A 26,467-nucleotide genomic window follows, 5' to 3' on the forward strand; every position below is an offset into this window, starting at 1 on the left:
ATTTATTCATAAATTTGTAATACTGGGCAAGTGTAGCTGCTCAGAAGCAAGAAGCTAACACACACACGCACGCACACGCACACACACAAACACACGCACACACGTTAAATGAAATGTGCAGGAGCCAGTTTCACCCTCTGCCTCTAAGTTCTAACTGAGCCATGTACAGATTTACGGAATACTATTAATTATGTAGAATGGCCCTCAAAATCTAGTTTTTACATTGACATTACTAATGTTCACACTCACCTACTGTAACCCACTAACTTATTTTCTAGCTTATCCAAACCAACTGAAAAAGCTTATGTTAGCTTGCTAACGCATGATACCATGGAAGAGTGAGAAAAGTAATTGTTAAAAATAAGAGCAGGTACTTGATAAAAATGTTTAACAACAGTATCAACTGAAAAGATTTCTAAATCATTCTTATTTTTACAAAAAATGGACACCATAAACCTCAAATTCCAAAATGTTGTGCTGAAAAAGTTTGCTATAGCTTACACCTAATGATATATGATATTTAAATATGATATTTCGACACACATTACAAATTGATAAAAAGCCTATAGATATAGCCGAGATACTGTATAGCCATCTCTCTATGTGCATACTGGTCCGTATTGTTCACATCATCTGATTCGTCTGGTTTCATCCCTCACTTATCAAACTCAAATATCCAGTACAAGATCAAATTTCAGAGGGTGTTTCACAACTTCTGTAACATCTTTGTTCCTCTATGTGATAATAACATTTGAAAGAAGCATGATGAGCTCTTTGGATTACATCTCAGTCATAAAACCAAATCACAATGATGAGAGAGGCGCACAATTTGCAGAATGGGCGGGTTGTGTCATCACAAGCTCACAACTGAGTTATAAAAAACGATCTCTGAAAATATTACTCAGTTCAGTTAATCCATAGTTACATCTACTAGTCCAGTGCAGCTTGTTTGATGTTTTCCCTCCAGACCACATAATAGTTTCTGTTTGAATATTAGACTCCTTGACATAACAGTCGGTTTTGGCGGGGCAACACCTTTGGCTTTAGTGTTCAAATATTATGACAGCATGGTTACAGCATGGGAACTCTTTTTCTCTTCTTCTGTAGGCCTATCTGTCTTTATCTCTGCTTTGCATTATGCTATTTCCCTCCCTTCCACTTATACACACACACACTCTTCAAGGTCTGAAGTGTGAGATGTTGTGTGCCAACATGTTTTCTTCATCCACTAACAGGAGGTTAAATGTGGAAACAGGACCTGCGCTTTTCTCTTTCTCTCTCCTGTTGAAGCTCTGTCTGGAAACAAAACAACCCAAATAAGGAGATCAGGCACGTTTGAAGAGTGTGTGAGTGGAGTGGAGAGGCCAGAGCTTGGATGAATGGTTTGATAGGGTGGAGTACGTGTCTGAGAGAGCGATAACCAGGGAGTCAGGATGGAGAGGACGCAGAGTGGTGAGTGAGAGAGAAATGGATGGAGAGGGAGGTGGAGGTGGGGGAGGGGGGGTGATCTGAGAGAGGAGGCAGGTTCGGTTGCAGTTTAAATAACTACCCATATAGGGCTCAATCCTGCATCCCTGTCCACAACTCTGTCTGTCTCCTTCCTGCTTTTTCTCCCTCTCTGCTTCTCTCTCTTTTTCTCTATTTCTCTGCAGCTTTGTTGGACTCCAGCTCTCTCCAGTGCTGCACATAAGACCTCAACATCTCAACATCACCTGGAGAAAAAACTTGCACTTTTTAAAGCTTCATTTTTAACATCTCAGAGAAGGAAATCCAACAAAGCAGCCACCATGGAAGCCATCAAGAAGAAGATGCAGATGCTGAAACTGGACAAGGAGAACGCCATCGATCGGGCGGAGCAGGCGGAGACAGACAAGAAGGCAGCAGAGGACAAATGCAAACAGGTGGGAATAAAGGAGAAGGACAGGAAAAGATGGACGAAGTGAGGACGAAGACAGTTTTAGGAATTGCAAAAATCATAAAAAATCAAAGAGGCTGTTTTTGATCAGTTTCTGAAAACCTAATTCTATAAAAAGGTTATAGAGAAGAAAACTGGCAGACACAAAAGGAACAATTTGGTAGTCAGGGTAAGTGTTAACTGTTTGGTTTATGAGCTGCAATTGGAGCACAAAGCATAGTTGTAAAAAATATTGCTGCTTGAAAGAAATCCAAACCCAACACTAGGCATACTTAAAGTTTCCTTAAAGGCTTATTTCCCTAAGCTAATCACAACATTGATATACATACCAGACATACCTCTAAAGGAAAAGCCTGTAAACACTTTTCACATGTATTTATACTTCATTCCTCACAGCTAATTGACTGCTTTACCTTAATCATTTGAAGTTTTTTTTTGGAGATCACTCGCCGCATATTTAACAAATGTTTGTCACGTTATGAGAAGGAGCCAACAGATACAGCCAGCCCTCCTTAAAAGGTTTGGTAAAGTCTACAACAAGCTCTTGAAACTTTAAAGTCTGCGTTTTGTGCAACATTTTCACAAGATTACTTAAGTTCAAACCAAAATGGACCTACTTAGAGGAGGCGCCAACCTCTGGTTACCACAGTTGACTTTGTGCAAAACTTCAAACAACAAAATATCAGTAACCAAATGACTGAAACAAAAAGCACTACAAGAAAACTGCACTACCCGTGATTACAGTAAGACACAAAGAAAGCTTTAACAGGTGTGCTGTTGTGGCTTTGGCCACATTAGCCAATGAGACCACCCAGGACCAGGATTTTGTCTTAAAGGGAGTAAAAGTCGTCTCATCCCTTCTTTCAGTACACGTTTGAAGAGAGTTAATGGAGTATCTGTCTGGCATAAAGCCTTTTTGGCTGGTGAATTTTGCAAAAGAGGCGACACACCCACATAATAAGGATGCAAATGGATACTGCACAGACACACACACATTAGGCTCATGTTCATAGGTGTATGTGTGTTCTCACTGATAACTGTTGTATTTTTAGACACCAGGAGAGAATGACAGAGTGGAATTCAGAAGGATTATCAGAAGTACTTCATGGGCTCAGAGAACACTGATTAGGGGGAACACTTAACCCTGTGCATTAGTGTGTGTGTTGGTACATGAGAGAGCAAGAGAGAGAGAGGGAGGATAAGGCTCTGCATACCAGGATTCATGTCATGACAGACTGATTCTAAACCATTACCATTTAAATTTTATGAAACATCATGAACACAACTTGGATCCTTGATCAGCTACCGAGCTATATCACTAGTCTGAATGTAAACACTAAATGATGACCACATCAGACTGAATCAAATACACAAAAATAGGCAGTTCCATTTGTTAGTTTTGGTTTAATTGGAAAAGTTATTTTAAAGGTTTTTTTTTTTTTTAGGTTTTCATTTTTTAAACTTTGTCAGATTGAGATGTGTCCATCTCAAATATTACTTTAAACAGTTATAAAACTACAGTGGAACAAATAGAATACAATAGGAACGAATAGAAATATATTTGAATGGAATGGAACACTAATAGACCAAAATAGAATAGAAAAGAATAGAATAGATCCAGAGTGGAAGGGATAGCTTAGAATTGTAGAACTAAATAGATTGAAACCAAATAAAATAGAAAAGCACAGCACAGAGTAGCCGTGAAAAACAAATAATGGAGCAGAACTGGAGGAAATAATAGAGAACATTGTGATCGAGAATAGAATAGAATTCAATATAAAATACAATATAACATAATAATACTGTGGAATAAAATACATTTTAGTCCCTCATAAACATGTAGTTAGCAATTACAAGTATAGCTGTGGACAAAATGTTTAAATGCCCAACTGAGGCAAAGGATTGGGTAAAAAGTGAAGAGCATAAAAGACTGTGGTTGTTAACACAGTGGCCAGGGTCTGTGTATTGACCTGGACTTACAATGTCTCCTGTTGTAGCTGGAGGAGGAGCTGATGGACCTCCAAAAGAAGATGAAGCAGACGGAGGATGAACTGGACAAATTCTCTGAGGGCCTGAAAGACGCTCAGGAGAAACTGGAACTGTCTGAGAAGAAAGCTGCAGATGTAAGTGAAAGTCACACACCCTGTTACGGTTCATGTTGAACAGACACACAACCCCTGGGTCAATGGAGTCTCACTTCATTTGACCGAAACATGAACTGAAACTGACAATACAGCCATACCTAAACAGCATTGAAGCCTATAAGTAAAGCAGCCTGCTCTTGTCCTTATTTCTTGATTTTGCACTGACACTGCTGAAAACTAGAGGCCATCATTCCACAGCTGGATGGTTTCTAAGCCTGCACCAGCTGTGGGTTTACTTTGATTATCAGTGATGGTTTCGAGCACTTCAGAGACTGTTACATTCCTGTGAAACCGCTCTTGAAAGATGAACATGTGTATAAACAGTAACCCCAATTGCGCGCGCACACACACACACACACACTCACTCACTCACTCACTCACTCACTCACACACACACACACACACACACACACACACACACACACACACACACACACACACACACACACACACACACACACACACACACACACACACACACAGCATAGGTCAACAGACAAGCTGCACGGTTGTGCCTCTTCATTCCAGTAAATTAGCTTTAGCTTAGTTAGCTTTAAGGGATCATGAGATCCCTAATACTGCACATTACGAGTACAATTTCTGTGGTAGCATGCTCATTTTACATTAATGCATCAGCAGTTATATTATAATTTGTTTTATTTCACAATTGTCTATTGTATTTTCCACATAACATACATAGACATACACATCATTCCTTTACTATAAAATGGACACATGGAGATGCCAGATACACCAACACATAGAATATTATAGAAACAAGACATTACCTGTAGTTGTACTTTACTGTTTTTAAATAATATTGTATTTGTGTCTTTAAATATATTTTGTTTCAGCAACATAAGTTCAGTTATATCAAATAAAACAATAAATAATTCAGCAATATAATACAAACGGGGCACCGCTTAGTAGTCAGTGTGTGCACCCTGTGTACACAGGTTGGAGTCCTCAAAGGCGGGCGGCCCGGGTTCAAGTCCGGCCTGTGGCTCCTTTTTGCAAGTCATTCCCCACTCTCTCTCCCTGCTTTCTTTTCATCTTTTGTACACTAAAGGTTTATTACATTTATATTTATTTTATTTATAATTCCAGAAGCATTATATCTATTTAGCTGAGCCAGAGGTATTTTCTTTGTAACTCTGCACTTTCTTCTTTGTCAAATCCTGACACCTATATTGCCCAGAATGCAAATCTAAAGTTGAAAGGTCAGTTGGAGATTGGTGGATGTTATAGTGTAGCTTCTGTTTGAGCTGCTTTAGCCTCAAACAGAGTTGAGGAGCTGGCTACAGAGGTCTGTAAGCCCCCCTTCTTCTACATCCACAACCACAGACTTTTCATTGTCTGAATTAGTTTCTCCACAAGGACAGTTACTTAAGTGACATCACTTGAGACAATTTATCAGACTCAACACAGCTCCAAAGACTGTATTATTATTATTACTTTTACACAGTCAAATGTATCTTCACTTATGGTTGTGTCCTCTAAAGTTTACCCAACCAAGTCAGCAGTTTGTGGGGAAATCTGTGTACAGAAATAACTCATTTCAGTAAATGTGGTGTAACATTCAAAAAGTCAGTCTTCCATCAGATAATGAACTACAATCACGGGAAGGATAATATTGAAGATAGTGGGCAAAACCATAAACCACAGCCCTGTGTGTTAAGTCTCGTTTGTGTGTGTGTGTGTGTAAGACAGAGAGAGAGAGAGAGAGAGAGAGAGAGAGAGAGAGAGGCAACAGAGTCCTTCTTAGGGAGCCAGTTATGTCAAGATAAGGCTTAAATACCGATCATGCCAGTTAAGCAGTGAAATGCCACTGAAGTAACAAGAATCCAGAAAGCCATTCCACAAAGGTTACTGAGCAAACCGTGCAGGAAGAAGCGCCATGAAAACATAAAACTCGTCCTGCAGCTTCCACAGAGATGTAGTATTGTTTGAGCCTTGTGGAGGATATCCCAGGGAAATGCAATGTTGTACAACACACAAAGAGGAGGGAAGTGTCTGACATACAGACGATGAGACACGCTGGATTATCCTGACGCTGTGACTAAATAAACTATGAGAATTGTGCTGAGAACTTTCACATGTGAAGTGGGTCAAGTATTTTATTTTATCTTTATTTAACAAGGCAGGTCATTAAGAACAAATTCTTATTTACAAAGACGGCCTGGCAAAAGACAAAATACTTTTGAGGGGTGGGGGCTGAAAAGAAATGTCAATGACAGCACAGTTAAAAGATAGCAGCGTACAACATTTCCAACAGCCATCTGCATTCCAAACAGTCACAATAAAAAGTTAAAAGAACAAGTATGCCCCTTGAAAAAGTCAAACTTTAGCAAGGCTGTAGCCAAAATTTAAACTGGGGCTGTAAACTTGTTTTTTTTTCCCGATCTCTTTTGATTAAAGCTCTTGTGAGGAACTATTGTCTTGAGTTGATTTTAGCGCCCCCTGTGGAAATAGCAGTATGTCTTACCACTTGCTGATCTCATTCTGTAAATTCATAAGTAGCGTTTTCTGATGAAAAAAAATAATTTTGCTCTCTTTTAAAAGTCAACCATGTTACTCACTATGAATCTTTGCAGTGAAAATGTCAACAAAAGCTAATTTTGCAGCATCCTTTAACTCCCTTTGTACGACACTTACCCCACGGCAGCTGTTTGAAGCATTAATAATGACTGAATTGAAAGTATGAATCTCATTGATGATGGTATTGTTTTCTTCTTTAGCTAATAAAGAGGCATCAAAATCAACTTCAGTATGTTTCATAAACAACTAAAAACTCCTCTTAACGACAACTAAAAGATTAGACAACAACGTAAGAAAAACAACATGATTTCTTTATTTAACTTCATCTCAGTAAATCCTTTGAATATACTTAAACTTTGCATTAAAATGTTGTATGGCACCTAACCCGTTTTCTTAATCTGATTTTTTAACAGATCCTGTGAAATATCTGGGTTAAATATGGCTGTATTTTGTTCCAGTTTCAAATAGGCCTATATTTGGCAGTCCTCTTTAGAGAATTTGATTCAGGTAAAGAATATGGAGTGGCCCACAAAAGCACATATGGTGCCATAATGATGTCAGTCATTGGTGTGTGTAAGCTGTGAGTAAAAGTATGCATGTTTTATGCACAAATGCTTACTATGCACACTCCACATTTCCAGCTTGTGAAACTTCTTTACTCCACTAGCCTTCCTTAAATTCCCCTCCACATGTCACTTATTAAAGGCAGCAGTCAAGTCATTACACATCTGAATTCACACACAGAGCAGGACCAGATTAGAAACCTGGAGGGGGCTGGGAAAGCAGAAGAGTGAGCCAACGACCCAAAAAGCAGGCAGTTGTGATTCATAAGAAAATAGTTTGTGCTTAGACGGCTATTGGTGCTGGTATTTATGTCGTCACAGCTCAGACATTGTTAAAGAACACAAACAAATAATCTCTCTTCGGAGGGATCCCAATGTCAGCATAAAGGATACACTAATGCTAAAATCATCAAGGTTTAAAGAGGGTGTAATCGTGTATGATAACTACATTCACAGCAGCAACAGTAATCGTTTAAAGGAAAAGCTGAATGAGGGGGGCAGAGAAAGCAGAGAGCAGCCGGGGGGGGGGGGGGGGGGGGGGGGGGGGCTCTGGTATGTGAGGAATGCAGCTAAGGCAAACAGAAAGCCCCACACTCCTGTGTCTAATGAAATCAATGCTGGTTTCTGGTGCAAGGGGGGCAAATCAGACAGAGTGGTTCAATCAACAGATGAGAGTGATTGGGAGAGATTTTCCACTTCTCCTCAGAAGGACAGCAGGAGCAAATCTCAAGCTGAACTTGAGCTGAAGCGAGCCGTGCCGAGGGTTTGCTGCTCCGTCTGTTGACTGTCAAGGAAACATGTTTGCTCACAGGCCAATCATGTGAAAGGAAAAGGAGAGGGTAAATACATGCAGGGCTGACAGAGAAACATGGAAGAAGAAGCATCAATTTGATTTACACCCACACAATAAACATCATCTACATGACAGGCAGGTGGCGGATGATGTTTGCTGATTCCTTCTAGACAAACCCCGAAAACAAACATTAATGAATGTGGCTAAAACGTTCACTAGACAGACTTACAGAGGAGGAATTAGAGGTCTATAAATAGCCCAGTTATAAAACAATGTGTGTATATCAAAATGTATTCACTCTTGTAAATCTGTAGAGGATAACTTTGTCATATAAGAATGAGAATTATATGCACATATAAATGGTACTGTTTCTACTTTTTCAGAGATATATAAAAATACAGGCATTATTTTGATCACTGTAAATACAATTTGTCCTGTCGCTGCAGGTGGCACACTCCTCAGTCATTCCCTCCTGGAAAGCATCACAGAAAGTCTTTGCGTGTTGTCCAAACAGAACTTTATCTGAAGTATGGTCCATCATCAAAGCTTCCAACAGTACCTAACGCTGACAGGATGAACTGTAAAATGATGCTCAAATCCTAATTAAAATATTGTAATAAATAATATAACATTATATCATACCATCCAAAAATTTAACAACAACAACAATAATAATAATATTAATTATTTTATGACGTAGTGTCTTCATGACCTCAATGGCATTATTTGGTATTGCATTCTACATTTTCTTATGAACTGTCATGTATTAATATTTGTTGGGAAGAAAATGTGACCATCTAGTGTCGATGCTCAACCAGGTAATGATGAAGCAGTTTGAATTTTCTTTCCCATTACCCATTCTGGTCCTCATATGACTCTGATACCAATCATATTTGGAACTCATTCGATCCAAGGTGTGCGATTGCTCCTTGATAAGACTGAAAGATGCAATTGATAAAGGAAACACTCAGTTTTTAGATTGTCAAAGACACTTTATTTAACATGAATTACCGTCATCTCATTATCAGGTCGGTACAATAACACTGACAAAACCTCATTAAGCACATCATATTTTATGTTTTCATTGAGGATAGAAACTTTTTTTTGAAGAGATCAAGTTTGTTAATGGCTAAAGATTGGGTTGGTTGAAGTTTGTGCGTGACATCTAAACTATGAGCAAGACGCCTCAACAATAACTCAAGGTGATTCATCCCTGGCTTTCCTTTATATTTTCAAAGTCTCGTAGCACTGATCACATCGGTCACAGAGATCAACTTCTACACACACACACACACACACACACACACACACACACACACACACACACACACACACACACACACACACACACACACACACACACACACACACACACACACACACACACACACACACACACGCCCCGCCCTCTCTGACCTCATCATCCCGATCATCTCTCTCTCTCTCTCCTCCTCCGGCACAGTCTGGCGCTCTCTGCTCTCCTCTCCGCGCAGATTTCTAATCCTCCTTCTGAATCTCAAAGTGTCCGGACCAAAAAAACTGCACCATTCCTGAGGACAACTTTCTGTACTGCTCATGTACTTATCGGACCTACAGGCCAGAAGAAACGCTTGGAGAACACCTGGACACTGTTACTTCCTGGTTATATAACTTTTGTTGCACTTGAACGCCTCTTTTACATTCCAAAGACTGAGGCCCTGGACGGAAATTAGTATTTTCTTTTTTAAAACAGCGACCAAAGTATTTTATCTTGTTACAAAACTATTCCGAGAAGACCAAGCAGAGAGCAGAAGTTTCCAGAACTTTTTTGCACAAATTAGAAGTCTTAATAGTTTTTAGTTTTTCTTTTTTTTAGTCTTGTATTAAGTCACCAAACAGTGAACAATGGCATGTGTAACCTCTCTGGATGCTGTGAAGAGGAAGATTCAGTCTTTACAGCAGCAGGCCGACGACGCAGAGGACCGGGCTGAGGTCATACAGAGAGAGCTGGACAGTGAACGGGAGCTCCGAGAAAAAGTGAGACAAATATTCTCTTTCTTAGCTGTATTTCCTCGTCATTAAAAGTTTGTCTTTTAATGCTCCGGCTTACTGTCATCTGTCAGCCTCAGTTGTGTTAGGCTCTTAAGTTGTCTCATTAGCTCGTGTCATTGATTCATTCGCGGGCGTGATGGTGCCACAATGCAAGGCGTTGGTCTAAAAGGAAAAAAAAAAAAGTTTGGATTCCTGGAGGTCTGTGCGCATGCCCAGTGTTGACAGACATGCAGGCCGCTGGAAAAAAAAAATACTGTGAATAATATAGACCACGTAGACAGCATTGAACCTATTCTGAAATTGATTTATATGGGTTAGACTGGGCAGATAACTTGTTTTTATATCGTTAAACCATTACTTCTTATTAATCAGGGGTTAGCAGCTTTCAGCACTGCCAACATTTGGATTAAGGGGATAATATTGTGACTCTCAGGGGATATTTGCTTTTCACACTTTTAATGACTTTCTTAGTGACACTTCAGCTGGGTGGATGTGTGCCAGCAACAGATGTGTGGTTTCAGCACTCATGAAGGCACCATACCATACCAGCCTGCCTCCAAGGATGACAGGAAAATAAGACCTAAAAGTAGGATGGCTACCCTGTTATTACTGAGTCTACAGGATAGCCTGGAAATATGGCATCTTCAACTAGACTCCAGAGATTAGTCGTTAAACAGAAGCACAGAAACATACTTGAAACTTTTTTTATTAGATTTTTGAAGTGTAAAGGGCAAAACAAAAACTTTTCCCCAGCTACCTTTTATTGTAAAATGTCATGTTTTTTTTATTCTTCCATGATAATAAGCTGATCATTTGAAGATTTTGAACTATTGATTTGACAAAACAAGACCCTTGTACGTGTCAGTTTTGGAACTTTGACCTTTTTGGCATTAGTTAAACATCAATCATTAGAAGAATCAATAACTTTTTTTTTAGCCCTGTTTTTAATGCCTTCATGTTTTTACATTACACTTTACAGTATCAGCAGCAGTAGCACAACTTTACCTGTCATTGTTGAAGTTACACAAGTGTGTAAGTTTCTCAAAGTAGACTCATGGATGTGTTGAAATATATTCATCTGTTTGGTTTCTTTACTCTGCGTATTGGCCCAGCTTTGTCACCATGCCTGTCTCTTGACTCGGCCAACATCACAGTGTTGTTGCGTCTCAGAAAAGGTAGAGATGAAAAAAATGCTTAGCAGGACAGTTAGGTTACAATTTTGACTTGTTTTTCGTGCTGCTTTATGGCATAGGGTGCCATATCCTTTGCATGGGAGCTGGTTAATGATAGGACGAGTAGACAGAATGAAGGAGAGTGGGCGGGAAAGGAGTGGTTGTAAAGATATGGAGCTGACATGATGAAAGGAGCTGGTAGCTGTACGACTTACCCCTTTGTTACAGACAGTCTTATACACCTTTTTCATTTGACATATAGGCATTTGTCGGCTTGTGGATAATTGATCTCATAGATAGTTATGTACATGTATAGTTGCATTGTAAATGTTTGTTCTAAAACATTAATAGTTTATAAGCTTGAGGTCTTGGTTGTCTTTTTGTCACTGCATGACGGGGACATAACTACAGCTGCACAGTGATTTTATTTTGGAGGTCTGTCACTAACCTCTATGGCTCTTATGATGGCCTCTCAATGTCCAACCTGTGCAAATATATTTGTCCATAGTAGGATTGGGAGTTTTTGATATTTTTTTTAGGATTCAGAAACACTGTAACACACATTGGTGCAAAACATAGACTTGCACAAGTAACTAATTAAAAGCAAAATGAAACAAATTACATATTTTATAAGATAATTCTGTAGACCTTAATTTAGAGATAGAATACATTCAACTTAATGTGTATGTGCTACTTGTTAATATTAAATTAAATTTTTTTTTATTAATGATCTGCAGAGTGGATTTTGCATTTTGGTGTAACTTCTCCTATAAAAAGCAGCTTCTTTTGTCACACTTCTCACTTCATGTGCATACAAAGTCAAACAGAGCGGTGCATTTATGCGCCAGGCTTGGTGTGGTCCCATATGTGAATAATTAGGGCAACCTGGGGTTGTTCCTCGGCACAAAACCTCTTTCATTGGAGCACAGGGAAGATCAAAACAGGAACCTTGCTGAGTTTGTTGAAGTAATGAATCATTGTTAGAAAATGTGGAGGCATCAGAAGAACAACTTGGCCACATCTCTCACTCAAAAGTCAAACAAATTGCTCCATGTTATTTTTTAGTGCTGTTCTAATGCTTCTGGAGACGTTATTCAACCACTCAATAATGCTTTGAGGCTCCGGCAGATCACACAGACACCAGCACCAGCCCAGAAACATTCCTTTGGCCCACTAAGATCAGTGTACAGTATAGCCATCATCCTCAATGAGCTCTTCTCTTTTCAAATTGTTCACAACTGTTTACTTTGGTTTATTTGCTGTTTGAAGGTTTAGAGTCAGGGGTCAGGCCAAGATGAAAATTTGTACTTTGTTCTGGCATCTACTTTCTTTTTTGAAGATGTCATTCTTTAGTAGACAACAAACTGTTGCTATGGTAATAACTGATTGCTTTACCACAAAGGGCACAGTTTAGCATACGAAACCATATGTAAAACTGGGTAAAAAGGGAAGTGGGACTACCTGACACTTGGTTTGCGGTGTGGCATGTTTGCAGACAGAACCTCCCAGCTGCCCCTCCCAGGATGTTGTCTGCCGACCCTTATCCAGCACTTCCTGTGCCTCTACTCCCAACACTTCCTCTCCCAGAGCTCCAGCCCTGATCAACAGGAAGATTAGAGGGGGTGTAGTGGACTAAGTGTTGCGACATAAATTCATGTTAATTCCATCCCATGTCCATGGTGTACAGGATAATTTAGTCAAGCCAATGCGTAAGTGCAAAAAAAGTGCAGTTCCTCAAGTGTCCAAGGAATCACTATTGGGGCCAACCATTAAAATGTCCATTTTTGCAGCAGAAATAAAAATGTTTGCAACCTGGTATTACATTGTAGTGTCAACAGTCCATTTTTGTACTGGTAAAACCAACACAGAGGATGCCAGTTTTTACAACCCATTAGTTTTGAAATTATATTATGTAGTAGCCTAGTATTAGGCATAGTAAGGGGTGTGGTTGATTGGATTGAAAGTGGAGGCGTTTGTCTGTTCGACAGGAGCCTCGGCTTCACCTTAGCTAAATCCATTTACTGACCTTAAACCGTCGGGGTTGCTAGTGTTGTTCTCCTTGTTTGGCATATGATGTTTCTCAACTGGTTGAGCCTCAGGACCCACCACCAACTTCTTCATGAAAAATTGCGACCCAAATTTTGGATATATTTCCAATCAAACTGATTGTATTTAGTAAAAATGTTTGCAGTTTTGACCTCAGATGGTACAAAGCGTAATAGCAAAAATAAATGAAACGAACCAAATTTGCTTCCATGCACACCTCAGCGACCCACTGAAAACGGCTCAGCAACCCACTTTTGGGTCCGACCCACCAGTTGAGAAACACTGTGCTAGATGACGAGCTAAACAACAAGGTGGGTGTGTTTCAGCAACAGAGATTGGCTATTCATTCAATGAGGCCCACCTCAAGTCCAACTCTTTGCTGTTTCTAGATTGATCTGAAGTTAGTTGGAGTCAGCATTTCAAATTTGGCAATTCATGGATATGGTGGTCACAGACACTATTTCCACGTTTTATACAGTCTAGGGTCAGAAGTTAGTGTTTCTTGTGGTGATGGAGTTTAGCTATTGGTTTAAAACTCTGTGAGTCTCTATGTGAAGAATTGCTGTGACACACGTTTTGTTCTACATACAGTAAATGAAAGCTCTTCTTGTTTTATACCACTTAAATCTCATTTCAACGTTAATTATAGGAAATTATTAAGCACAACTTCCCTCCGCTCTTCACTCATGGTATCATCTGAATGCTGCTCGATGTGGTCAGTGGTTTTGAAGGTTTTTTTTCAGCTGAGCCTGTGGAAAATACTGCTTCCTGGTTTCACTGTTTTCTCTGGACTTTCTCCCTGGGAATAGCTCAACTTTCCAAATATAACTGCCACATGTTGATACGTTCTGGGGAAAACTCCCATGTTAGTGGCTTGTGGCTAAGCTGATTATGTAGGTCAAGGTTGCAGGTTCTAGTCCAAGCAAAGAGTAAAATATATTTACACAGTCTCTGCTAGTATATTTTCTATACACCCATTTAGTCGCATTTAGAGAAAACAAGTGGTTTGTTAATTTATAATCAGGTATCATTTGACACATTTAGCTTTTTAATGGACGCAGGCAAAACTTATTTGGATACTTGTTTTATTTATTTATGTATTTTATGTTAAGTGCTTTGCATCTGTAAGCATGTTGGTGCTAGTAAGGCCTGGCGAAAAATTGTATTCATTCAGCTTAAAAAGGAAAAGAAAAAATAACTTTTAGAATTTCTTTTAAATGATCTGACATCTATTTGTTCTGACACCAGACAACTAAAGACCTATGGTGATTTCCAAAAATATAATTATAATGTTATTAATATAGAAAAACAAGGAAGTAAACTGTCTTATATAGTTACCGCTTCATTTTACATCCAAGTAATTATTGTGGATTCCTCTTTAAGTGCCCCTTTACAAAATGTGACTCTTTTGTATGACACAAAAGAGTCTGAATGAAAAGCTTAAACCAGCTTGTGATCAAGTGTTAAAGTCCAAGTATGGACAGAGACGAATGTCATTAAGTATAGAAAGAGCTGATGGTGTTGCTTCCCTGGAAGTTTAATGACAGTCTTTTACATATCACATCTCATGACAGGATGGCCTGTGCTGTATGCAGATGTCTTTGCATGCCAGATCTTTATTGTAGAAAGATAACACAGACACCGTTCACATTGAAAATAGTGTGCAGTGGTGTCAGGAATAACTTCGCCTGAACCCCAGCAGCATTGTGCAGCTCATTAGCCCACTGCCCTGGAATAAGCCAATAATTAGATTCCTCCTTTACGTGTCCTTGATCCTGTCTCTAATACATTAAATGTTATACACTCAGGTATCTAAGTCATCTGCAGAACACTACTGTGTCTTCAAGTTGAACTGTAGACTATTTACTGTTTAGAGGCTATGTAGTCAAGCAGTGACGGAGAGGGGAATAGAAAAGTAGAGAACATGTTTAGCTTAGCTCCAAGATTTGCCGTGCTCTGTCCAGTAGTAACATAATACACTAACAAGAACCTCTAAAATCAGTTATTAGCTAAGCCAACTGGCTGCTGGCTGTAGCTTCATTTTTACTGTACAAACATGAGAGTAGCATTCATTTTCTCATTGGAACTCTCAGCTTTATAAATACTTTTTAACTAAATATGAATGTCTGTGGTGAAATGTCCTCTAGAAAGACGCTAACTTGTTCAGCTGTTAAGAAGCTGGCAGTCAAAGTCAGCTCCCTCACGAAGCCAGGCCCAACATCCCGAGTAGGCGCCCCCCTGATGCCCCCTTCTGCCCCCTCAGTTTAAGGCTGTTATCTTTTTCCTCAGATATGTTTTGATCTGTTATGAATAAAACTAATCTGAGTATCAGCTCTCTTTTAAGAGCCAGGTGTGCTTACAGGCTGGTGTGTTTCAGTCTCATTCTCTGATAGATAGGGCTCTGGCTGGTGTCATTATTTGATAGGGGCTACTCATCGATCCAGATGTGCTTCCTCTAAGAGAATCAAAACATGCTTCCCCAGGTCGCAGATGGCCTTGCGGTTAGGTCGCGCGCCATGTACAGAGGCTATAGTCCTCCAAGTGGGCAGCCTGCATGTCATTCCCAACTCGCTCCCTTGTTTCCTGCTCTATCTGCTGTTCTATCCATTAAAGGCAAAAACCCCCAAAATAGATCTTTAAAAAAACATGCTTCCCATACTCTCATAATGTAAATGCAGCAAGTAGTGGTGTCAACAGTCATTCTGTTCAGAGAGCATTATTTGATGTGGGATGATTGTCCATCGCCATATTCTTCCCCTGAAATGTTAAATAATCTGCTGTCCCTTATGTGCTATAGTAGCACCTTTGGACAGAACAGCAGGGCTGTAGAGAGCACAGGTGTTAAATATAAAGCTAGCAAGATAACAGAATAGCTGCTTGTCATATTTTACACATCCATCTGTGTGTGTGTGTGTCTTTGTGTGTGTGTGCCCACAATTTTACTGATACTGGACCACAAACATTCTCCATAGTTTGTTTTACCATATAAGGCGCTGTGCGTCCCTGGCAGCTAAAGAATTCAAAATGTGTGTTAAAGGAAGGGGCATGGCCAGAGAGAGAGAGAGAGAGAGAGAGAGAGAGAGTAGCAGCTCTGAAAGAAAGAACAATGAGAGGGAGGACATGAGAGGAAGTTTGAGCAGATGACTTAATGTTACTTTTTTAAGATCCTCATTTGTAAAGCGATCTTACTATATATTGTTATAGTTAAGGTTTTGTTCCAGTATTTGTCACCTCTACCTCAACATAGTGCTCTCTTTGTTGTTGGTTTTTTACACATTCTCTAAATACTTCTAAAATAGCGTGTGTTTCTGTACTTTAAGCATTGTTTGAATGATTTTCTTAAGCTGCAGAAGTATTTCCAACAGCACCTTCAGGATTTACAGGAAAAATTCTTCTCTTCTGTCATCATGGTTGAGTGAATTAGAGGCGTGAGAGTATGTGCTGTATGTTCACAAGAGTTTTGACTCGACATAGGGCAGCCTCTGTGTAAAAGGGGATCTCCACCACACTGCGATTGTGAAAATCTGATGACAGATAAGTAATCAGGTTGCACATGACTGTGAGGGTAGATATACTACAACCATGGTAGTTAAAATTGTGGTCTTTGTGTTTGTGTGTTGCCTGACAACAACCATTTTACAGGAGAGGAAGTTAGCTGGTTACTAGCTAGGTAATTATGTGTGTTTGAACGAGGCAGAGATTGACAGAAAGAGAGGGACTGTTTTCATGTTTGTGTCTGGAGGTACATTATAGCGTCTGATCTGCCAGTGTAGCCGACCTGAAACTCATGAATAGCTTGTTTGTTTGGGTGCAGAGTCAGACAGTATTCTTCACAGTACATTGCTTCACTCAGGACCACGAAAGTAACAATATCTGTTATTTCAGGCACCCGGTTTATTCTACTCAATGTTTCTCACCTGCCAGATGTGGTGTTAACAGATGCAGACCCGCATAACCAACATTACTAAAGAGATTTCAAGATGTTTGACCAATTTATGACATGAAATCCATTCCGTGCTGGGTTAGGTTTTCCTCTTATCGAGTGCTGGCTGTTTCAAGATGTGTCAATGCTAGTTGGGCAGATATTTCCTGTCTCATATCACCGTCTTCCCCTGGCAGCTCTGGGTGCAGTAGGGCAGGACCTGGGAGAGGACATAAAAACATATATATATAAAGAGAGAGAGAGAGAGAGAGAGAGAGAGAAAGAGAAGTGGAAAGACTGAGCGGCTAGTCAGCAGTGCAATGAGATTGAGACAAGCGGGAAAAAAAAGAAAATTGAAATGGGGGCTGTGCCAGCTGCCAACACACAGGAAACCATGCTTTCATTTCCTGAAATATTGAGTCTATGAGAGAATGGAAGAATATTCTGCATGAAGGTTCATTCATTCTCGGCACGTACATATTATGCGATTCTTTTCCATTCAGCTTTCTTTCTCTACTTTCTCTCTTTCAGTGACTGTGTCTTGTCAAATCTGTAGCAGGATGACTCACCTACCTGTAAACTGAATTGCAGACACTTTGACTTTTGCTCTGACTGTCGGGCTGGCTTCTGGACTGAACAATGAGCTAATGAGTCACCCTGGCCTACTAACAGAGTAGTGTGTTTGTTTAAGAAATCCTCGGCTACTTCGTTTTAGGAACAGAGAGTAAAAGTGTGCGTGTACTCTTGGCCGTGCTGTCATAGTAGTTAGGTTGTGTGCTCATAAACTTGGATAGTCTCTTTATTTCAACATTTGTTTAAAAAAGAAAGAGAGAGAGAGAGACAGTTAGGCCGGTTTTCAGCTTGAGAGCCGCTCCCCAGGAGGTGGTGCTTGGATAAACTCTTCAGCCAACAAAGAGGAAATGCCTTTATAGTTGTCTGTTTGCTTTCTTCTTCCTCCCTATGCCTTTGTTTACTAAGGGCAGATGAGAAGAAGCCCTGTCCAGCCTACTTGGCCCACTTCTGCATTCACCGGAAATTGACTTTTTGTAAATGTTTCATTCAATCTTCAGATATGAAGAGGGATTGTACCTTGTACCTTCCAGCCAGACTGAGCAGCTAGTAGTCTTGCTAAGTAGGCCCCACTGCAATGACCTCCAGATGTCTCCATTTCACTTTTGATCAGAATGACTCAGCTATTGATTTGTAGAACATGAGCCGGCCCAGAAAACACATCTCACTAACTCGTCATCGTACAGATATGGCGGCAGTAGCTCAGTCTGTCGGGATTTGGGCTGGGAACCGGAGGGTCGCCAGTTCAAGTCCCGGTACGGACCAAGTCTGAAAGTTGGTCTGGTAACTGGAGAGGTGCCAGATCACTTCCTGAGCACTGCCAAGGTGCCCTTGAGCAAGGCACTGATCCCCACCATCAGCTCAGGAGTGCTTTGGGCAGCTCCCTCACTCTGGCATCTCTCCATTAGACATGTTTGTGCATGTGTGTATATTTCAGCCTATGTGTGTGTTGCATGACTTACACAGTGTAAAAACTGAAATTTCCCCTTGCGGGATCAATAAAAGTAAATCTTAATCTTAGATCTGAGAGTATTTCATTACACTGGCAAGTCTGACTTCCAGTATGATTGTTTCCACACAGATGTGATAAGAATATCCTTCTACAGTCATGGCGTCACACTTAAAGGCACTTCATTGCATTTAAACAAATGAAGGTCGGTTTAGGAAAAAAAAAACAGTGCTGCTGTAGCTTCCCTGACATGGCTGCCTCAATACACTGGTGACAGTTTGCATAAGGAGATGCTGTTTAATTTCAGTTGTAAAATAAGTTTAACATTACTATTACTGTGTCCCTCCAACCAGTTTGAAATCTATTAATACTTAGGTTTACTGACAGCATGAAGGAACTAAGAATTAAATGTGTCTTACAAAAAGTAATATCACTTAGGGAACTTTCAAAACACACAGTCACTTTTCTTAAAAACAGAAGTTATGAGGTTTAAAATTGGATGTGACCTCGGTGTAAAGACAAATTCCGGAAATACAGGGAGATTATCTGTTCAAAGTGCTCAAAGAGACGGACGTTGGTTGGTGACAGACTCCAGTATAAAGGAACTGATTTTAAACCGTCACATGGTATATGAGCAAGTAAACAGAGAGGAAGGGGTCCCAGAAAAATTCATCCCTACCTTCCTTTTTCTGCCTAACAAATGAATTTTACAAACCATGAAGGGAATTTCTTCATTTTATACTCTCGTATAGCAGAACTGTGTTCGTACTGGATTATTAGTGTTGATTTTCAAACTGTTGTTTTGATGTACAGACAATAAAAATACAGCTACAACTACAAAAGAGTCCGACCTTTTCTCATACAATAGTTCTCACTGTTTCTGTATTTTAAAATAACTTTTCTATCATCACGCTGCCCTTTCTCTACCATTTTCTCTCCAGTTTTAAAGCAAGAAAAGTAGGGGAATGGACGACCAGCTTGGATGATTTAAAGTTCAGTGAATGAATGACTAATTTTCTCTGTTCCCTCCTTCCCCCTTCTTAGGCCGAGGGTGATGTAGCAGCTCTGAACCGTAGGATCCAGCTGGTGGAGGAGGAGCTGGACCGAGCCCAGGAGAGGCTGACCACAGCGCTGCAGAAACTAGAGGAGGCTGAGAAGGCCGCAGATGAAAGCGAGAGGTCAGTTTAAATCAAATGAAAGTAGGTTGAACATGAATTGATTGTTTTTGCTGCTCAATTTGTGTGAAGTATTTATTGTAAAACTGCACCCCTCTCACCCAATCAGAGGGATGAAGGTGATCGAGAACCGAGCGATGAAGGACGAGGAGAAGATGGAGATTCAGGAGATACAACTGAAAGAGGCTAAACACATCGCTGAGGAGGCCGATCGTAAATATGAAGAGGTGACACATTGAACACTCAAACTGGCATCCTTACACATTGATGATGCTCCACCACCCGGCCAATTTAGGTCTAATCCTTTTACTGTTATCTGTCACAGGTGGCCCGTAAGCTGGTGATCTTGGAGGGGGAGCTTGAGAGAGCAGAGGAGAGGGCCGAGGTTTCAGAAAGGTAAAAACATTTGACACAGAAACACGAGCACGAAGACACAAACCCTCTCACCTGTTCGTTGCATCTCCATTAAAACCCTGCCTGTCTCTCTCCACAGCAAAGCCTCTGAACTGGAGGAGGAGCTGAAAAATGTGACAAACAACCTGAAGTCCTTAGAAGCTCAGTCTGAGAAGGTAGGTGTGTCATGTGACATGTGAGTTAGATGTATAACAAAAAGTACACCTTGCAGCGGAAATACATTGACAGATTTACCACAATAATTTGTTGAATTGCCTTCTGAGCAATTTCTCAAGGTTTTTTTCTCACCACGACTAAAGGCATCAGTATATGAGGCCATTGTGTAAGGCTAGCTGCAAACTTTTATAAAAATACGATGGGATGCATTCACTTGCTGATAATGTTTTGGCCAGCTAGAGGTGTATTGATAATACCGGTAATAATTTTCTAAAGCTATTGGCTAACATTAGGACAAGCTAACTGAAAGTCAATAAAGTTACGGTACTTCTATTCTCTTCACAAATACACAACCTAAATCTATACACCAGTAAAGTGAACACATACTAAGCTTCACTTCTCTGTATGCTATCATTTGGGCTGGATCAGAGGATGGTAATTTGAGTGACCCATCCTTAGGGAGGGATACCACATAACCAAGGTGTTGTTTTAAAACTACCTCCTTTGTAATTGTGTATCATCAGGCCCTACTTATGACACAACCACTTATTTTCATCTCAGGTTGTGTAGAAGAAAACATGAACGTATCAGTGTGCGAGAACGTCACTATTTAGATGGGCTTCTCTTCAAATAAATGATTGCACAATAACATATCACCAGACCGATTACTGGTATTTGTACGCAGGTTTAAATGTCTACAGAAGGCGGTTCAGTGTACACTCACCAACCTCCTGTAGAAACCTGCTGCACATTCTTCCTGTTTGCTACATTAAATACCTCTCCAGGCACAGACAGGCAGTATGAAATCTTGCCAGGCTACCCACATGACTGCACTCCTTTAACAACACATGCCTTTGCTTTGTCCAGTCAGGCCTGCCATGCTTGGCAACACAGCAGCACAGCATGTTCCCAGGCCAGGCCAACGCCTCACCTCCTTTGTGTCACTACTTGCATGTCTCTCCTCAGAGAGGGCGTGGTTGCTGTTATTGCAATTACAATGCCTGGATGAATGCAGCAAGCGTGTGTGTGTCCTAATGGTGTACATTTGTAGGTGAAAGTGGTGTGAGCTCATGTTTGTGTCTCTGCCACTGATTAGGTAATATTATTTCTCTGTGCCTCTGCCAACAGTACTCACAAAAAGAAGACAAGTACGAGGAGGAGATTAAGGTTCTGTCTGACAAACTGAAGGAGGTGAGTTCAGGACTCTAGGAAGGAAGATTTCCCCTCATAAAAATGTCAAATTGATAACCTTTCAGAATCATTTGAATGTTTTAATAATAAAAACATCAGAAAGGTAATTTCTGTGATCATTTAAAAAGCTTTGAGACCGGCTTTACAGTTGTGTTGTGGTCAAGGACACACTCAATGTACCGTATGTGTACTCTTTTGGGATTTGATTCAGGCCATGGCCCTAGTTAAGTTTTTAGCGCATCATTATTCAGTTCTCATCTTAAAAAAGTGCATGCTGTAGAAACATGAATGTTTAATACGTCAGTTTGACCGTCAAAAGTACAGAAAGTATTTTTTAATAATTCTGTCTTTTGTGTTGAATTAACAGTGTTTAAGCTTGTTTTGTTTGTTTTATTTTGAAACATCCTGTGTCTTTGTTTCTGTCAGGCTGAAACCCGTGCAGAGTTTGCTGAGCGGAAAGTTGCCAAACTGGAAAAGTCCATTGATGACCTGGAAGGTATGAGATCACTTCTGTCATAATGCTGCAGATTTCCACTACTTGGTTTGTCACAACAATATACATTTTTATGACACATTCAATCAGTCCAGTAGCCTTACTAGATGAGAAGCATTGCAGAACATGTTAGTTTATAAACAAGTACATAGTTAAGTGGAGTTTCCTGTCTTTCAGCAGCTAACTCTAAATCATCATAAGACATGCACAGACGCATTGAGTTTGACTTAGACCCCTCAGTCTCCTATTTCAGCAACACTGGGAATATGTTTCTAGGAAAAGAGAGTGTTTGCTGCCAAATGCATGGAAACTCCTTACCTAAGACCAGAGATAATGGAAGTTAGTCTCTGAAGGACAACAAGAGGACAGAATGTGCTGCTCAGGTGTTCCTGGGTAAAGGTTATTTAGCTTTAGAACTATATGCAACTTCAGTTGAAGAATTGTTGGAGCAGTTTATGAGACATTCAGAACAGGTTTGAATGTTTTAAGCTCGCCCAGCCGAGGCGAGATGTGCATCATTCTTTCTTCCAAGCATTTTTGCAACTTCAAAAAGCCTGACCTATTTTTTTTATTTGTCCTCTCCTTCCTCCCTCTGCTCTTTACCTCCATCTGTCTCTCATTCTTACTCTGCTCTTGGCTTGTTTGTGTCGCTGCTGTCCTCTACACCTGCCTGCACCTCCCGTCCACTTCTGACCTCCAGATGAATTGTATGCTCAGAAGCTGAAGTACAAGGCCATTAGTGAGGAGCTGGACCATGCCCTCAATGACATGACGTCTCTGTAGACGCTCTGACATCCCTTTCTCTCTCTTCATCTCTGCTTCCTCCTTCCTCTTTTCTGTCTCATGTCATGGATCTTTCAGACTCTTCATTGTCTCTCTGTGGATCGTATATGTGTCCTCTGCCCCTGTTATCACGCAGAAAATGATTAAACTCTTGCTCTTTCCTAATTTACAGCTTTTGTCTATCTGTTCTTGATGTTATTTTCTTGACAAGGTGTATATAGTGGTGAAACAGTTGCTGCTTAATCAACAGTTTGCTCTTGTGAAAAGGGTTTTTGATACACATCATTTGTCTAAAAATCAGCAAGTGTATGAGACAAGGTGAGAGAATTAATGTGGTTTTTGGTGTGAATTAACAAAGTTTGCAATCCCTTTTGAACCTTTAAACCCCTATTTTAGTTGTTAATCAAACTTCTGTAAAATCACTTGTGTCCCCAAAGTCTTATGAATTTTACACACGGTAGCATCCAATACAAGAAGACCCCAAAGTATAGAACAAAAGTCCTGTCCATGCTGTAATCTACTAACGGTCTTCAGCCAGAGAGCAACAGTCAGCAGTTTATGCATGAAGGCACAGCCATGTGATTGGATTTTTGCATGTGGCACAATTTAACCAAAATGATAATATGCAAACATATGGTCATCAGAATAAGGCTCTGGTGTTTTGAATGTGATGCTGTTTAACAAACCTTTAAAGGAGAATTAATCTGCAGACATACGCAGTGTTTTCTGCTTCATTATGTCTCTTTTCTTCTTTCTCCAGAAAAACTAACAGTTGCCAAAAACGAGAACGCGGAGATACAGCATGCCCTGGACCAGACCATAGTGGACCTGAACAACTTATAAACACACAGAGGAAGCTGGAGAGGATGAGATTGTCACGTTACATCCCTTTGATGTACAACTCCATTCCACATTTTGGGCTGTAAAATCTTTATTCCCCGCTGAAGGGGAATAAACTTAATGCTTGACCCTTAATGTTGTTGTTTTTTTCCAAAGGCACAACTTTCTTTTTTAAAGATGGGAAGTCATAATGACCACATCTTTTCTTGTTTTATTGCCAGCATTGATTGCAGAAATTCTCCCCAGAATCCTTTTTGACCACTTTTTTTTTTTTTTCAATCACTGGCAGTCCAATATACACCCATATAAACTGAACATTTGGTCAACAACCGCTCAAACTGGTTCCATTTAACATTTTTTTATGCACATACACAAGTCCTTTTCTGGTTAATTCAATTAAGAACACGCTAGAATCTGCTCAGTCTACATTACTTTGGCTCAAATGCCCCCTAGTGGTGATATGAAGTAAGTCAAAACTTTTATTTTTGGGTCATTTTGAACCACCTTAAAGGGCTACAGGTTAGCAGTGTATTGACCCTGCAATATCCCACGTGACTGTTTGATTTTAAGCAGCATGTCAGGTGGACGGGTCGAATAGACAGGTGACCTTTTGGAAATGTTTTCAAACATTGCCAGGCACATCCTTACATTCATTTAATTAGTAAGCCTCTTCTTCCAAACTCCTTTTATCCTGAGGCCTACATTTTGAAGGTGCACTGAAAATGTATGTGCATATTTTTATCTACTTTGTTGTTGGTGTGGGAATCTGTGCGGAGCCTGGGAGTTGTGCATGTACAGTTTCTAAACTCTGACATGCATTTTTAAGCTGTACTACCTTTCCTTGAGCTTGACCTGACCAATGACAGTCTGAAGAAATGCCAACAATATGCAATAATGTAGCCAATTTGAATTAGATTTACAATACTTTGTATTACCGAAGTGAGCTAAACCAAAACCACTGGAAGCTCAGTCAAGTTTTATCAACCTTGGATACTTGTTGTATATAGTAGAATAATGTTAGGTATGTGACAAATTATATTACTTTCATTTTTTTTTGTTTCATTTACACCACTTCTTTATGCCAAGATGAACTCTCAAGACCAAAGAACACACATGATGCAGACAATAAATCCTTAAAATGTTTTATTTTTGTTTGTAATGGTCATCGTGGTTTCATCTCTCGCCAGGGCCATAAGACCATTTTGGAATATTTCAATATTATTGACCACCCCCACTCTTTGTCAACCTAATAAATGTTTTACAGAAATCATGACTTGTTTGACTTTTTTTGTAATTGGATGACTAAAATCCCATTTGACTTATTCAAAAAGTGCATTAAAACAATAAGTGCTTCATTGTAGAATTATGTCACACATTTCATTCAATCTGACCACACTTAAAAGAAAACAATTTAAGTTTATCTTGCGCTCTCAAGTCTCCCCCTGTCCAATGAAACCCTATTGGAATAATTCAATTTCACTCCAAATCAACAAGATACTTGTATGTGATATTTTTCCTCCCAAGGATTCATACACTTTAGATCAAGTGAGGTTCAGACAATATATCCATGGTCCATTTTGCCACCTGACATGGGTGCATCCACATTTTTTTCTCAGGTTTGTTTCCTTCTGAAGGCACAGCCTGGGAGGACAAAAAAAACAAAAAAGTATTACTGTATGTATCTTATCACAGGCAAGATTAAGAAAAATAGGGGTGGAATGGAACAGAAGCAGCCTAACAGTTTTGTGACTCTTTTCTCACCTGGAGTTAGTTTGCATTTGCCCCCTCCAGGCTGGCAGAGGATTAAAGAACACCCTCCACAAGGTACCACTGTCTGAGCATGGCTGAAGATAGTAGTGATCTTGTAGCAGCCTGGAAGGTATAGCAATACATTAAGACAGCAGCCTAGTTTTAAAGCACATTAATTGAATAACACATTAGAACCTCAATAGAAAAGATTATATGAGTGGAGAATCTCTTGCCTGTGCATTTAACATCCATGAAGTAGGAGTTTGGACTTTGTACCAGCCTCTTCTTCTTGTGTCTTCTCCTCTCATCTGCAAAACTGGGCCGCAACAAATCCTTAGCAAGCTGCAACCGACATCAGAACAGGTTAAATTATTTTAAAAATCCGGCAGACTTTTTCTTACATTTCTTACATACATATCTGAATTGTCCTGTCGTTGGTTTTGGGATTTTACAGTAACGACCTCTACAGTCTGATTACTATATTGCAATTTAGAGCAAAAACATGTCCAGACAAGTCCACCCACAAATCCGAACAGCTACACCTGTGTAGGCTATTGCATACAAATAACGATTTATTGAAGTGCTTCATCCCAAACAACTACTGAGTAATACTTATTTTCTTTTATATGATTTAATTTTTTCATTAATGGTAGACAACTTTCTGACCGACGCTTTCTTGTAACGTTTCTAACCAGAAAACAAAAGTAAGGGTTTAAAAAGTTTTAACTTACAGGCATTTTTGCTCGAATCTTTCAGGTATGTCTTCCAATGCAAATACGATAATAGGATCGATGTTCACGTCCGGGGTGCGTCGCTCTACAGAATCAGCTGTCGTCTGTTGTGATTGTGAAGGTTTACAATATAATACCAGAAGAGACCGAGAGGAGGAGTCTTTCTCTTCAGAGGTGGCACATTAATAAAACTATACCTGCAGAATTGGTTCATGTTTTGTATTAAAGCCAGAGGTAATCCAATCTACTGAAATTGATCCTTTTAAACATTTTCCAAAACAAATACATGGTG

The 26,467-nt window shown here is 39.9% G+C and overlaps 2 protein-coding genes across 5 annotated transcripts; one reads left to right on the forward strand and one right to left on the reverse strand.

Annotated features, from left to right (window-relative positions):
• Window positions 1-1,564: 1,564 nt before the first annotated feature.
• Window positions 1,565-24,965, forward strand: tpm4a (tropomyosin 4a). Of its 4 annotated transcripts, none has more exons than XM_020638936.3 (9): window positions 1,565-1,901; window positions 3,913-4,038; window positions 19,688-19,821; window positions 19,928-20,045; window positions 20,144-20,214; window positions 20,312-20,387; window positions 21,517-21,579; window positions 22,006-22,075; window positions 22,773-23,020. In XM_020638936.3, the coding sequence occupies exons 1-9, from the start codon at window positions 1,788-1,790 to the stop codon at window positions 22,853-22,855; spliced, it is 855 nt and encodes a 284-aa protein (XP_020494592.2). In that variant the 5' UTR covers window positions 1,565-1,787; the 3' UTR covers window positions 22,856-23,020. The 4 variants fall into 4 exon arrangements, with proteins under 4 accessions (XP_020494592.2, XP_065811956.1, XP_020494595.2 ...); XM_065955884.1 differs by lacking the exon at window positions 22,773-23,020 and adding an exon at window positions 23,616-24,965 and having other exon boundaries at window positions 1,572-1,901; XM_020638939.3 differs by lacking the exons at window positions 1,565-1,901; window positions 3,913-4,038 and adding an exon at window positions 9,393-9,969.
• Window positions 24,824-26,335, reverse strand: LOC109987745 (small ribosomal subunit protein eS27-like). Its single transcript, XM_020638941.3, has 4 exons — window positions 26,176-26,335; window positions 25,678-25,786; window positions 25,457-25,567; window positions 24,824-25,336 (listed from the first exon to the last, which is right to left on the reverse strand). Exons 1-4 carry the CDS (start codon window positions 26,179-26,181, stop codon window positions 25,308-25,310), a joined length of 255 nt encoding a protein of 84 aa, XP_020494597.1. The 5' UTR covers window positions 26,182-26,335; the 3' UTR covers window positions 24,824-25,307.
• Window positions 26,336-26,467: the final 132 nt, after the last annotated feature.

Source organism: Labrus bergylta, chromosome 6 (genome assembly GCF_963930695.1).
Source record: "Labrus bergylta chromosome 6, fLabBer1.1, whole genome shotgun sequence".
Taxonomy (NCBI): domain Eukaryota; kingdom Metazoa; phylum Chordata; class Actinopteri; order Labriformes; family Labridae; genus Labrus; species Labrus bergylta.

Excerpts from the sequence above, each read along its gene's own strand:
- tpm4a (XM_020638936.3), top strand. The coding sequence starts at position 1,788 with ATGGAAGCCATCAAGAAGAAGATGCAGATGCTGAAACTGGACAAGGAG. Across the intron at positions 19,822-19,927 it reads GCCGCAGATGAAAGCGAGAG|AGGGATGAAGGTGATCGAGA; the intron begins GTCAGTTTAAAT and ends TCACCCAATCAG. Across the intron at positions 20,388-21,516 it reads TAGAAGCTCAGTCTGAGAAG|TACTCACAAAAAGAAGACAA; the intron begins GTAGGTGTGTCA and ends CTCTGCCAACAG.
- LOC109987745 (XM_020638941.3), bottom strand. Across the intron at positions 25,568-25,677 it reads CATGGATGTTAAATGCACAG|GCTGCTACAAGATCACTACT; the intron begins GCAAGAGATTCT and ends TATACCTTCCAG. Across the intron at positions 25,337-25,456 it reads CAAATGCAAACTAACTCCAG|GCTGTGCCTTCAGAAGGAAA; the intron begins GTGAGAAAAGAG and ends TTGTCCTCCCAG.